At 27.7% G+C, this 14,194-nt stretch overlaps 3 protein-coding genes across 3 annotated transcripts; 2 read left to right on the forward strand and 1 right to left on the reverse strand.

Moving 5' to 3' along the window:
• Positions 1-1,302: 1,302 nt before the first annotated feature.
• Positions 1,303-3,203, reverse strand: LOC145185887 (nuclease EXOG, mitochondrial-like). The gene is made up of 4 exons (XM_080061955.2): positions 3,007-3,203; positions 2,260-2,585; positions 1,901-2,118; positions 1,303-1,759 (listed from the first exon to the last, which is right to left on the reverse strand). Exons 1-4 carry the CDS (start codon positions 3,183-3,185, stop codon positions 1,334-1,336), a joined length of 1,149 nt encoding a protein of 382 aa, XP_079918081.2. The 5' UTR covers positions 3,186-3,203; the 3' UTR covers positions 1,303-1,333.
• Positions 3,204-3,383: 180 nt separating this feature from the next.
• On the forward strand, positions 3,384-8,336 carry LOC145188983 (uncharacterized). The gene is made up of 8 exons (XM_090079205.1): positions 3,384-3,537; positions 5,215-5,351; positions 7,063-7,211; positions 7,426-7,485; positions 7,622-7,682; positions 7,807-7,935; positions 8,018-8,071; positions 8,161-8,336. The coding sequence occupies exons 2-8, from the start codon at positions 5,234-5,236 to the stop codon at positions 8,178-8,180; spliced, it is 591 nt and encodes a 196-aa protein (XP_089935331.1). The 5' UTR covers positions 3,384-3,537; positions 5,215-5,233; the 3' UTR covers positions 8,181-8,336.
• Positions 8,337-8,509: 173 nt separating this feature from the next.
• On the forward strand, positions 8,510-10,882 carry LOC145193754 (uncharacterized). The gene is made up of 2 exons (XM_080071269.2): positions 8,510-9,521; positions 9,643-10,882. The coding sequence occupies exons 1-2, from the start codon at positions 9,438-9,440 to the stop codon at positions 9,880-9,882; spliced, it is 324 nt and encodes a 107-aa protein (XP_079927395.2). The 5' UTR covers positions 8,510-9,437; the 3' UTR covers positions 9,883-10,882.
• Positions 10,883-14,194: the final 3,312 nt, after the last annotated feature.

The following is a 14,194-nucleotide window of genomic DNA, read 5'->3' on the forward strand; positions in this document are numbered from 1 at the left end:
CAGTAAGTGACGATTATAGAAGTCGCTTCCAATAAGACATTGTAACAATGGAAAAGATAATCAAGTTGAATTGAGCATCAATTGTTGCAGACTGCTGCTTAATAAACCTTTCCTTGAGTACAAAAAATGAACAAAAACAAAATCGGTGAGAAATTAAAGCTCTTTAACAATCAAATTTGTTTACTGATTTTTTTTATTTTGACTAACATATACAATAGTAAAATTGACGGATTTTCTTGTTTCCTTAGAAAATGTAAACTGCCCATTTGCATAAAACTAGAGCTATCTAAGTTGTATTCAAATTCAGCAAATGAAATTTACTAAAAAATAGCAAATTTCATTTATGAAACTTATTAATCTCATCATAAATTGCTTTTCTACACTTTACAAAGATAGAAAAGATGATAGGTAATAAATTGACTATTTTAAAGATCAGCGGTGTTGTATATTTTGAAATTTCAAAAGCGTTTTTCACGGAATGCAAAAAAATGTACGAGGGCAAGTTTTGCACAACATCGTCAATGTATTATTGGACTCACCTCAATATGTTTTTTTTTTCTAAAGAAAAGAAAGCAGGTGAGAAGGGGAGGGGGAGGGTTATGTGAATTCAAGTTCAATTATTGTTTTAGAAATAAATTCAAACAAACGTTGTTTTTCAAACAAATTCTTCAAAAATTTGATTATTTTTAAAAGAAAAACTTGCTATTTTAGAATCATCATTTAGCGTTGATAACCACTGATAAATTTTATAACAAAAACTTTTATGCTTAGAAGGTGTATTTTAGATGACGCTTTTTTAAAGTGAGGAACTAAAAAGCTCTATTAAATTCAGAACTTTTCAATTGATTCGATGAATTGAAACGATGACACTCAATATTTAGTTAAAATGACTGCGTACTGATTTAAGTAATAATAATTATTACCTGAATATTAACTTAAAAAAAAAAGTAACACAAATTGCACTAAAAATGGTCTCTTATTATTCCAAAAAAAAAAAAAAAGCGTTACGACGAAAAGACTAGTCGAAAAGAAAGCGTCAAGGTGAATAAAAAGTAATGTTAAGTATAAGTAAAGTACAGTAAATATTATATATAAGTAATATAAGTACCAATTAATAATAATAATAATAATAATAATAATAATAATAATAATAATAATAATAATAATAATAATAATAATAATAATAATAATAACAATAATAATAATAATAATAATAATAATAATAATAATAATAATAATAATAATAATAATAATAACAATGATGATGATGATGATTTTAACATATATCTAAGAGAAAAAATATATACTAAAAAGATTATCATAATTCACTCATTTATTTTACACAATTTTTAAAATATTCCTTTCTTTTCCAATATGCATCGATTAACTTTTTATCAACATTTTTATTCTTTTCATTGATACTTTTCCATACCTTGTCAAGCTCTTCAATTGAGTTTACATTTTTCATAGATCTAGAAAGATTGATTGTATCTGCCATGTCTTTCGTTATCATTTTACAGCTATCTACTAAGCATAAATTTCCTATTTTTTGCAAATTGCCTAAATTAGGAAAAAACTCAAACCCTGAGTGTTTTTCTATCTCTTCCAAATTGACCTGATAATCCAAAAGAGTTTTTTCTTCTGAAATTGGTTGATTAGGAATGATGAATGCTCCTATTGCTCTAGGCTTACCATTGTTTTCAACTAATACAACTTTATATAAATGAGTAGGGACAGCCACATTATGCTTACCAATAACCTAAAAGAGTATTGTATAAACTTATCAAATAAATCCTCAATTTAACGAAACTAATTTTCAAACCTGGCAATATTTATCTAATTGACTTCAGTATATTGAAAGAAAATTTTCTGTAAATAATCAAGATAAGTTGAGAAAGACCTGATACTTGACAAATTTGGCTTCATTTTCTCCAGAAACTCCATCAGATAAAAATAATGGCCCAGATATCACATATACATCAGAAAACCGTTTAGATAGTGATCGACAGTATTCTTCAAGACGATACCAAAAACCAACATTATTTTCAAAGTTTTGAGGAACAATATTTGAAAGAAAGAATGATTCTTTCATTGATGTTGGATCTCTTTTAGAATCTGCTACAATATGATAGTTTAAATTTGCAATAAAAAACTTACATGAAATAATTTATTAAATAAATTTCATTCTGGTAAACAAATCTGAATTGTTCTAAAAGAAATCCTGAAAACTTATAATGAAAACTAATTATAATAACAAACCAGCAGGAATCATGTGACCTCTCGTGTAACCACTATTCAGGAAGTCTTCATTTGTAGCACGAAACTTATCTGGTACATTGACATCAGATTTAAATGTATAATTAGTTCGATCTGTTTTACCACTTAACTTTTCTTTTGTAATGTGTTGAGCCACCCACAAAGGAATCTTTTTTGCACAGTCATACTGTATAACATGATTACTATAAACAAGTGTATTAGGTGATGCAGGTAAACCATATCTTAATAGAGGTTTGGTTGATTCACTGAAAATCTCACTCTCATTTGATGAATCAGATAATTTATTTTCGGATAATTTAGAATTTTTTCTAAAATCAATAGGTATCATGATAAACTGGAAAAGTAATTTTGAGTAATAGACACATAGAACACAATTATTTTATATAATATATTTGCATCAATAGATCTCATAAAAAGTGCTATCATTTCATAATAGTCAAATTTAAAGAATTTTATGACTCTGTATATTAACTAAGCAAAATATTAGCAAAATCCAAAGTAAGTAGTTTAATGAAAAATACTAGATGAATGAAATTTAATTTAAGCCAAAAACTAAAAGGAAGAAAATTTTCTTTACTAGTGAAAAAAATGAAGACAATCTAAAGAAAATCTGCGATAGAGGAAAATAGATTTTATAACAAGGTCAAGCAATAAATTGCGAGTCTGTTTTATTTACGATAAAATGTTAACTAAAGTGTACAGAATTAACTTAGAAAAAAAGAAACTCACTCTATAGGCCAATCAATTAAAGAAATTAGTTCTTTTATTCCACTTCCAATTACTACTCCAGCTAAAAAAGATAGAGATTGTCTTGGTAGAATTCTGGCAGAGAAATTGAGTAGTTTGCGTTTTAATAGCCATTTAAGATTTGCGGCCATTATCAAATTTAGAACATTTGTACAAAACATATGAGACTTACAAAAATATTTAACTAGCTAAAATCTATAAATAAAAAAAAATACGTAACAGTAATTCATAAAAAAAATACTAATTACAAAAAAAACAAACTAAATATTAAAAAAAACTCAAGTTTTTATTTATCTCAAATTAGAAATTAAAGAATATATCCTTTGATCTTCATTTTTCCTAAATACACGAGGTGTATAAAGATGGTACCTACAGTTAATTTTAAATGAATAGTCAAGAGAGTAATTTTAATTTAATAGAATAAAACTACAGTTAATTTTAAATGAATAGTCAAGAGAGTTAAGTAAACTAAAACAGTTATACAGTTTGACAAAATCCAGGTTGGAATAAAAAGTAAGTTGTGCAAGAATATGGATGTTAAATAGTTCAACTTATTAAAGAGCTTAAAAACAAAAGATCTCATTTTATAATAAATAATTAAAATCAAAGTTACTTAATGAGTTACAACAACCATTTTTTAAAGTTTTCTATCTGTAATATTTTAACAAGTGTTTGCATATTAAAAAAAATCTTATCCAAACATACATTTCACTGCCAAATCTTTGCTCTTCATTTTTATAATAATTATTTGTTGTTTAACCAAAGGCTTGGTAGAGCTTGAAAGCATAACTGTATGATGATAAACAAAGTAATGCAATCAGGAGAAAGTAAAGGGAATGAGTAGGGAGTACTGGTCCTTTTTTTCAACTAGAATTGTCAGTCCTCCATAATTGGGCTTTTTTCATCAACTTTAAACACTTAAGTCAATTATCTGTTTTTAGCATAATGAATAATTTGAAATTAATTGGGTAATGTTAGTCTTAGTAGAGATGCATTTGCAGGACCTTAATGATGAACAGAAGTTGTAAAATATATTTATAGTGTATATGTGCATAAATGTTAGATTTCTTTTTTAAATAAACCCTCTATTTATAACAGTTTATAGGTAATCTTGAAATTTTTTGAAATTTTATAGACTTATGCTCTTGCAAAAGAAAAGAATATTGAGTTTAAAAACATAATTTAAGTGTACAACTTTTATTACACTACTACACTTTCTCCACCCTCCCCACAAATTTTACGATTGATTATGATAGAGAATTTTATGCTGATTAAGAATTGTATAAAAACATAGGTCTCAAAACCAATGTAAAGTGCTCTAATCTGAAGTTGAAAGTACTTAAATATACAACAAATTGCTAATATTCCACATCTTGAAAAATGAATATTTTTTCATTTAAAAGTTATCTTTAAAAAGTAACTTGGTTTTTATTTTTTGTAATAAAGATTATAGATAATAGAATGTCTCATAATTATTATCACGCCAGTTTGTTTTAGCTGGATTTTTGCTTAAAATATCTTTAAAATTTTATGGAATAAGTGGAAAATTTTTTTTTATTATAGACTGCAATCATTTTAAAACAATGAAACCTGTTTGTATTTTAAAAAAACATACATTTTAAACTATTGACTTTCTTTTAATACTTCAAGTTAACACACACACACACAAACACACACACACACCTGAAAATATAATTTTTATTGTATCTGTCATACAAAAAGCAAAGTTTCAAAAAGTTTCATTTTTGCAAATAACATTAAGGAATTTCATTTTACAATTCAATTAAAATTCTTCTTTTCACATACTTTCTTTCTTTAATAGTAAAGAATTTTAATGAAAACATAGAAGAAAATTATGAATTAAAATTCACAAGGAGGAATCACATGTTTTATAAGAATAACATGTTTTATAGCTCGTTTGTCTGAAATTCATCGTAATGTTAGTAAACTTAAGATGGCGAACATTAGCAATTTGTTGTATATTTTTCTACTTTCAACTTCAGATCAGAGCACTTTCCGATGATTTTAAGACCTATGCCTTTATGCCATTCTTAATTTTTCTATCATAATCAATCATTACATTGGGAGTGGGGGGGGGGGGGAGGGGAGAGAGAGATAGTGTAGTAGCGCCATACTTTTTATGGGTTTTTAAAGTCAATTTCCCACTTACATGCTATTAAATTAAAATAGATCAGGTAGATTTACAAAGATGAGTTTTAGAGGAAGAGGTGGTGGTCGTGGAGGAGGAGGTGGTCGAGGTGGTTTTGGTCGTGGAGGTGGTGGTGGTTATCGTCAATTTGATACAGGACCGCCTGAAAAAGTAACAGGTGCAAATTCAATTTTTTAAAAGTTTGTTTTGTTTAAAAGTTTGTATTTTTAAAAGTTTTTTATTATTTGATAACAAACAAGGTTTGGGTCTTTATTCAGTTCCTTTCACTTTATTCAGTTATTTTCACTTATATACCTCAAATCCCAGCATCTCTTACTGCTGATAAATTAATGAATTTTCATTTCATAAATGACACTGTGTTAGTCAGCTCATTATCACAAGATTGTTCTGTAGCTTTAAAAATATTAAGCAGCTTGCATTTTTTGTATAATTAAAATATTAAAAGGTTTTAATTCAACTATACAGCCATTCCATGATGCATAGTATTCTATTTTCAAAATTTTTAAGCTTTACAAAAAAAAAACCCTAAATATATCATTGGAAAGCAGAAACCCTAAGTTTAAAGGAAATATGAAAGATCTTTTTAAAAAGTAAAAAATCTGCTTTGTTGGTTTCAGTAACAAACTTCAGATAATTATGAGGAAAGTAAAAAAAATTTTCAGTTCTAACAACAAAGCCTTTTTTTTTTCCACATCAACCATACTTAAAGTAGGAAATTCTTATCAATTGGTAGATCTAAGTCTGCTAGTTTTAAACTGGAACATGTATCTAAGAAGAGCTGATGTCTATGTACTCTATTATATTGATACAAAAGTTACTTTCTTGTCAATATTTTGTAATGGTTAGAGTTTCTTAAACTTCTTTAGTGTGTGTGGAAATTTATGGAATAGTTACGTGATGCTAGAATTTCAATGCTGGAACAATCATGTGATGATGTCAAATTAATGACTTTTTTAATGAGGAAAAGTTGTTTATTGAATTTACAATTTAGAAACAAACAGTGAAAATAAACTCTCCCAGTAGTAGTGAGGAAAAATTCCACTGAATGGAAGTAAGCATAAAAAAGTATCCATGCAATTACATTAGTAAAATAATCCTAGTTTCCTCTTACATTATTTTCTAAGAAAAAAAGCAATCAAAAGGCAATTCATGTCAGACTGTTTGGAAACATTAGAAATTTAATAAATTGATGTTTTGTACTGGTCACTGTAATATGTTGCAACATAAAGGTGTTTTAACAAATTCATATGAAGTCCACTTATAAAAGTAAAAAAATGATAAACAGTTAAAAACTTATTATGAAGCCCTTCAAGCATCTGAAACATTTGTTTCTACATTTTTCGCTGTTCTACAAAGGCTGAATCAGAAAAAATTTTCTATTGGGTTTGTTGAAATCTTTTGTCATGCTGAAAGAGCCATTTACAGCTTATGAAACTTAGGCTAGAAAAATAAACCAAAATACATTGTCTTACTAAGGAATGGTCTTTGATTAGAACATACTTATAATATATATTTTAAAAAGTTTATATAGAGGGAAAAAAAAACAACTTAATTTTCACACTTTGAAAGTATGTAATGGCTGCATAGTTTAATCAGAACAACTTAATGTAGTTAAATATTGATGTTGCTTAAATATAATTGTGTTATGAGTCAGAATCTGCTTAATTTTTATTATTTGATAAGAGTAGTAATTTCTTTTTACTTTTTTGAATGTTCTAGCTAAAAGAAAAGTAATTTTTGTTTATAATGAGAGCTCTGAAAAATATTATATCATTTAAGTATTGAAGATGCTCCATCATCACATCACTCAAAACATAATTGGGTTAGCATTTTAAAGCTCTATTGTTATAATATTGTTTAACCTTTAGAAATTGGTGAGTTCCTTCATCCTTGTGAAAGTGATCTAGTTTTAAAATGCACCAATGAGATGGTACCATACTTCAATGCCCCTATTTATCTTGAAAATAAACAGCAGGTTGGAAAAGTAGATGAGATATTTGGTCCAATTACAGAATTTATATCCTTTCATATTTTATTAAATATTTAAATATAAATAAAGGATAAAGTTTTATTTTTTTATAAACACCATTATAAACAACTTATATATAGTATATAGTTTTTGTTTTGCAACACTTTTAAACACCATTATAAACAACTTATGTATAGTATATAGTATAGTTTTGCAACACTTTTGTTTTTTTTTTTATGTTTTTTAACTGAAAGTAATTTACTTTTTCTCTGTTAAACTGTCAGAAGGGATGAATGCCTCATCATTTAAAAAGCTGCAAAAGGTTTACAGTTTTTTTCTCTAATTTTTATAAACTTGTATTATTATTTTCTCCTTTTTAGTGATGGATAACTTGTCTAGCAAGCGTTTTTTGTTTTTTTTTTAAATCGGCAATATACTTGTAAATCTTTTTTGTTTAGCTTTTTATTGATCCAAATAAACTTCTACCTTTATCAAGGTTTACACAGTCTGAAACAAAAGGTATTCTATATATTATTCATTTTAAAAAAAAAAAGAAGAATTTTCACGTTTGTTGTGCAAACAGAAATGTTCATCTACAACTCCTATATTCTTATGTCTAATTTTTTTTAGTTGTGTTCTTTAGGTGGGCGTGGTGGTAGGGGGGGTGGAAGAGGTGGGGGTGGAAGAGGTGGGGGTGGGCGTGGTGGTGGACGTGGTGGAGGCAGTCGTGGTGGAGGCGGGCGTGGTGGTGGATTCAATTCAAGAGGGAGAGGTATGTATTTTTTTGTTAATCGTTTGTTGTTTTTTAATAGTTTAGTTTTTCTATTTTAAACATTGTATGTAATATATTGTAGGTGGCTCACGTGGTGGTGGTTTTAGAGGTGGACAGGGAGGTGGTGGTTTTAGAGGTGAGTTTAATATGAAACATTCAGAAAAAAAACATTAAAAAATGTAGTATTAAGTAAACTGGATTAATTTTTTTTATATATACATACAGGTCGTGGACGCGGGCACTAACAAGTATTGATGAAAGTGATTGTTACTTTAAGCTTAAATCGTAAACTGTCAGCAAATCAGCGGAAGTGAACTTCTTGATCTAGTTGAGCAGCTTCTTTTTTAAAATAACTGCTGAAGCAAAGTAGAGATTTTAATCAGAAGAACATTTTAGAAGTATTTAGTTTTTTTTAAAAAAAGTCAAAGAGCGCTCTTAATTCCAATGAACAAGTTGCTAAGTTTTAAATGAGCTTTGTCTCATGAATGATTGGTCTTAACATTTAAAACGAGTTTTTTTTCATTGATTATTAATTATAAATATGCTACTCTACAATCTCGGGAGAAAAGAGAAAAAACAACTGTAATTCGTGTCTATTTCATACACGTACGAACGTACACGTTTGCTACTTGAACTCGTTCGTTAAAAGCTATTAGGTAAAATAGTCTAAAAATTGTCTAGTTTTTCGTATTTCAGTCGATCGAAAGCAAATGTCTTAGACTATTTCTTTTAAATTGGTAAAATCACGTTCTATTTAACTTTCCAGAAAGATTGTTTTAGATTAGTTAGTCGGTATCCAGTAAGCGCATCCTTACCTAGAAGCCTTACTGAAAAGGAAGAACAACAATATCTGATATTTGAGCTTTTAAATTAAATTCTGTTACTTAGTACTATTAACCCAACAATGTTGTCCTTAGCGATCAATAAGAAATCTGATACGAAATACTCATATCTTTCAATGGCATTTGTGGAAAATAAACAAGATTGCAACATAGTATGGTCTGATGTCTCAAAGATATTTTCCAATCATGAGTTTATATTAAGCGTAAAAGAGTATTGCGATAAATTTGTTCATCAATCATAGCACTTAAAATTCTTCTTTTACAACTTTATAAGAGCATTCTCGATCAGCGCAACCGTAAGGCAATCGTAAATTTCGATATTTTTATAGAACAAACATCACTCTAGCGATAGTGAAGTGTTTTGGTTGCTTAGATACAAGTTTAAAAATATTTTTCATATCTGAGATTTTTTAGAACGGCTAAAGTTGTTAACAGATATTTTGCATCTCCATGATTATAATCTTTTTCATTTTTTTAATCTTTTAACACCAATAATCTTATTGAAAACAAAGATGCATGAAAGTACAGGTTGTTGTTGTTATTGTTTTTAATAAAATAGTAAAAAATTTTATTCTTTTTTTTACATTAAACAATTTGACGTCATATTAAAACAGTACAGTCTAAAATCTCCTTGTAAAAATTGCCAAGTAAATTAAAAATATGGCCGCCTATCATCTTGAAGCTCTAAGAAGACAACGTGTTATCGATCGCAAGAACGCTGCTTTAGTGAGATTAGCGAAAGAGGTAAAAATCTTTATTCTTTTTTGTTTAGGAAAATCAGTAAAACGTTAGAATAAGAATCTTCTGGAAATACTTTTATAATTTCGATTGTTTTTAGCTTGTTTTAGGCATATTTACTTTTTAGAAGGATGAAGAGCTAAAAGAAGAGCAAGTTCAAAGAATCCAAAATTTGGACAATAACAGTGCTTTTAAAAGTCAGTCCTGCTGCAAATGTAAAGAATGCTATCAAAAATGTAACGAAAAACATAGAAAAGATAAACATACTCAAGCCAGTTTCACACAAAATGAACTAAGGCATCAACAAAAAATTCTTCGTGATCATGGCTTAGTAATGGGTCATCTAAACGATAAGTTCTTTTCCTAAGCCTTTAATCTATAACGGAACATAAAAGTATTAGCAAATTTGTAGATTGAGTTATTTTTAAAAAGTGTTTATTCGGTGCAAAATAATTACTCAGTGTGCGGCTGTGGTTTAGCATGATGACTAATTAATATTTCGCAAAAATGACATCATCATCGATATTTATTATGAAAGCAGCATATGGAAAATTATTATTTGTAGAATTTAATTGGGTTTTTGTTAATGGAAAACATGCAAAACTGAACAATTTTTAAGCCATTCCTTTTTTGAGAAAGGAATAACAACTAGAATTTGTGGTAAAGAAACTTAAGGGATATAGTTGATCATGTTTAGATATTTCAGAGAAAAATCGCAAATCTAATTTCGTAAAAATTTTCAAGTTTTAATGCATGCAAAAGCCAGACTATAATATATGAAAACTATAGGAGAAAACCCACAGCTGTCCACTTTTTCAACTCTGAGAAAAATTAAATTTTGTATTTGAAGGCTTTAGTTTCCTTAAATGCTTAACATTTTTAAAGACCTCGAAAGCGCCTTACAACTTTTATAAGCTTGCATATTGTCAGAAGGAACCGTAACCGTACTGTGACTGAGGTATGTGCTTTAGGCGCCATCACAATAGAGGGGCTAAACTTAACACATTTTTTAAACTGAAAATATTAGTCAAAATATTCAAGTGGAAATATTAAAATATTTTTCATTAATTATCCTATTACCAAATTGTCATATTTATGAGAAATTATAAAATTAACATGTGTTACCCTAATTAATAAAAAGCGGTGTTCAAAATCTCAAAAAAAAAGAGAAAAAGAAATGAGGATTTGGCAAACATTTTTTAAAAGTTGCTTTTAACATCTACAAAAAATGGCAGGCTAAATATTGCTGGACTTTCTAGTAAACGACCATGTAAAGAAGCACTAAACCAGATTAGCGATGAAGTTTGATATAATTAACTTAAATATTACGGAGCTATCAAAAATATAACCTTAAAAACTACTTCAAATTCGAACGATAAAAAATCATTAGAAAAAGCGTTCAATAGAGTACCACCGTTAAAAGTCACTGAAAGCGTCGAAAATTTAGGATAAGATATTCAAACATTATTTCTGCACCAATTTCAGAATTTGAGAAATTTTATTGAAACACATCAATTTCTTCCTCATTGACTTAAGAAACAACTACCTATCGGTGCAATAAATCGTAAATGGTGAGTTTATTCCTAGAATAAAAATGCCTTATTCTTCTTTCTATGCTGCCTGTTTGAACTTCGCTAAACTCAAACACCTTTAATTGCCAATCGTTGAGAGGGATTTTTCGGCTTGGAAAAATTTTAATAGAATTGAAGATGACGAAAAATCACCAGACCATCAAAACTACTTTGTTCATTAAAAGCTTTAGAAACCAGGGGCCAATGCTATAAACAATTCGAAGTTTTTTTCGAGAAAAAAAATCTTTCGTAAAAACGCGATTTTTCACGTACGAAAAAAAGTTCGTAATCTCGAAGAATTTATCGCTGTTTGTATTTTTTTCGGCCATTGCTATAAAGCATAAAACGTATACGTCACTAAAATTCACGAACTTTTTTATCCGTAATACATAGTAGTTATATAATAGTAATTTTTATTGTAATTTTTATTTATTAGGCCTAATTAATGAATTTTATTAGTCATTAAGTATGCTGTGCTGTCTATTCTACTTTTATGAATATTTTTACATTCTAGTATTTGGTGTTTAAAAAAGCTGTGTAAAATTAAAGTAGGAACATGAATTTAATTTTTTCGGGCGAAGACTTAGATTTCGAAGTTGCAGAAAATTAGCTTCGCCACCGATTGCCTCGAGAGGTTGGTGTTTAAAACATTACTTAAAATTACTATATATATATATATATATATATATATATATATATATATATATTTAATGATTTTTTATCGAACAAAATCAGAAATCAAACTAAATAGGCGCAGAAATTATATTTTTGTTTTGTTTTTCAATATCATTTTAGTTTAATGGTGGCTTTTTTAACGAAGATGATTCTGACAACGTTTTTCGAGAGCAGTATCGAGTCTCAAGAGCTGTATTAGATTTTTTAGAAACTAGGCTTAAAGATGATTTGCAACATTATACTAAGCAAATTGCAACATTATACTAAGCATTTCTTCATTTTATTGGCACAAATGTTTTTTTTCATGTTCTCAGAGACTGTCATGGAATCTTTACCAACACAATTTATCGTATTATACAGTGTAGGAGAAGCTATTTTCAATGTTAGTGTATTAAGTTAATAAAACTATTGGAAGTATATATATATTTACATATATAATATATATATTTAGATATATATAAAATTGATATATACTATACATTACATCATGTTATCACTGTTAATTTTATATACTGTAATATATCTCTGCTGTTTTTGAATAGAATGATTAAATTGCCATTATTATTACCCTTGTTATATATCATTAGCACTGTTAGTAGCTTACTTTACATTAGTTTATAACTATTTGTATATAAACTCGAATGTAAAATCTTTATTTAGAAATATGATTGATTGATTACATACTTATATTATGTTAATATATACTATATATTACATACTTATACTATAACATTTGTAAATATATATATATATATATATATATATATATATATATATATATATATATACATATACATATATATAAAATATAATGTAGCAATACATATTTTTATTTAAATAGTTTGCTAATTAAAACATACTAAGCTTCTCAAGAAGAACCTCTTTGTTTTCTCTGATCTTTATTGCTAGTAACATTTTAAGTTCTTTAAACAGCATTTTATTTTGTTGTGTATTTGTGTATTATTTTGTTGTGTATTTGTGTATTATATGGCATATTTATCAACTCTTTATACTTTTCTTTAGTCAAACACTATGAAAAGTTTGTTTAATCAGAATTACTATCGAAAACCTTCATAAATAAGTATGGAATTTTAAATTCATGCATGCATTGTTAACGAAGCACAACAAGGAACTGAATAATCGATTAAATGCAGATTTTAAGTAATTAGTTTATTATGAAGTTACCAAAATCCTTTTAAGCTTTATCTATAAAATATCTGCATAAAAACACAAACAAAGAATGTTCAATGATTTTGAAGCGCTAACGTTGTTCCAACAATGGCCGCCAAAAATCACGAAGAAAATATCTAAAATTGAGATCAAAAATCTATCTGAAGTTTTTTTTTCGAAAAAACGCATTTTTTATCTGAAAAGGCGATTCCCTTGTTCGTTTATAGCATTGGATTTAATAGCGAAGTTTTTATCTTAAAAACGGAGTTTTTTGAATGTTTATAGCAATGGACTTTTTTTTTCTTCGCTTTTTACGGTAAAAACTTCGTGTTTTACGGAAAAAACTTCGTTTTTTATGTTTATAGCATTGGCCCCAGATTGAAATACTCAAATGCATTGACAATTTATTGTATTTAAAGGGACACTCGGACACGAGATGGTTGTTGAAATCAAACACCATAAAACTATTACTTTCCTAAACTGAACAAGTTTATGAAGTACTTAAAAATATGATCGCCAATTCTATTAATCCTAATACAACATCCGCCCAAAACTTTGAGAATGTTGTATGATGAATTTTGAGAATGTTGTATGATGAGTTTACAACAAGCAAATCAAGAACAGTGCAATTTCATTCAAAAACGTTTGCATGTGTTTTGCACAAACAGTCTATGGTTTCTCTTCTTTTTTTTTTTTGTTCTGCATGCTGTTTGTTTGTAAAAAAAAATCTTAAAGTAAACAAATGCATGCTTATTTGATTTTAAATAATTAATACTTAAACATTAAAAAAAATAGTTTGAACCTTTATTAGAGAACGGGGGTGCGTATAATTTTAAGTTATAATTTAAACTTAATGCACGCCCCCCCCCCGTCCCCCGATAAAAATTTAAGTTATTTTTTGTCTCAGGAGCTAGAAGAGCTTATTGAGGCTCTGTCGGTAAGCATCAGTACATGATGAAATGGACGCATAAGTCTGTGATTTTTCCTGCGTAGTCTTTATATATTTTTGATATAAATCAAATCCATAATAAATTTTATATGATTAGCATAAATTTCAGTTTCTTATAAACATAAATTTTAGCAATTATTACAACCAGAAAATTTTAGATAATAATAAATTTTAAATTGTTTGCGATTATAATATAATCAGCACAACACAACCATATATATTCAATATACCTATCATTTAAATTAGTTACATATAAGGAGTTTATTTTATAATTTATTGAATTTACGAAACGCGAAACAAAATGGCGCAAGATA

This window comes from Hydra viridissima, unplaced genomic scaffold (genome assembly GCF_058129835.1).
Source record: "Hydra viridissima isolate aposymbiotic clone 2 unplaced genomic scaffold, HvirCarnegie_v1 scaffold_2, whole genome shotgun sequence".
NCBI lineage: Eukaryota > Metazoa > Cnidaria > Hydrozoa > Anthoathecata > Hydridae > Hydra > Hydra viridissima.

What these genes read in the sequence shown, in the direction of transcription:
- LOC145185887 (XM_080061955.2), bottom strand. Translation starts at nt 3,185, where the DNA reads ATGTTTTGTACAAATGTTCTAAATTTGATAATGGCCGCAAATCTTAAA. An exon ending in AGGTCACATGATTCCTGCTG is followed by an intron (nt 2,119 to 2,259) that starts GTTTGTTATTAT and finishes ATCATATTGTAG; the next exon opens with CAGATTCTAAAAGAGATCCA. An exon ending in CCAAATTTGTCAAGTATCAG is followed by an intron (nt 1,760 to 1,900) that starts GTCTTTCTCAAC and finishes ATACTCTTTTAG; the next exon opens with GTTATTGGTAAGCATAATGT.
- LOC145188983 (XM_090079205.1), top strand. Translation starts at nt 5,234, where the DNA reads ATGAGTTTTAGAGGAAGAGGTGGTGGTCGTGGAGGAGGAGGTGGTCGA. An exon ending in ATTCAATTCAAGAGGGAGAG is followed by an intron (nt 7,936 to 8,017) that starts GTATGTATTTTT and finishes AATATATTGTAG; the next exon opens with GTGGCTCACGTGGTGGTGGT. An exon ending in GGGAGGTGGTGGTTTTAGAG is followed by an intron (nt 8,072 to 8,160) that starts GTGAGTTTAATA and finishes ATATACATACAG; the next exon opens with GTCGTGGACGCGGGCACTAA.
- LOC145193754 (XM_080071269.2), top strand. Translation starts at nt 9,438, where the DNA reads ATGGCCGCCTATCATCTTGAAGCTCTAAGAAGACAACGTGTTATCGAT. An exon ending in TAGTGAGATTAGCGAAAGAG is followed by an intron (nt 9,522 to 9,642) that starts GTAAAAATCTTT and finishes TTTACTTTTTAG; the next exon opens with AAGGATGAAGAGCTAAAAGA.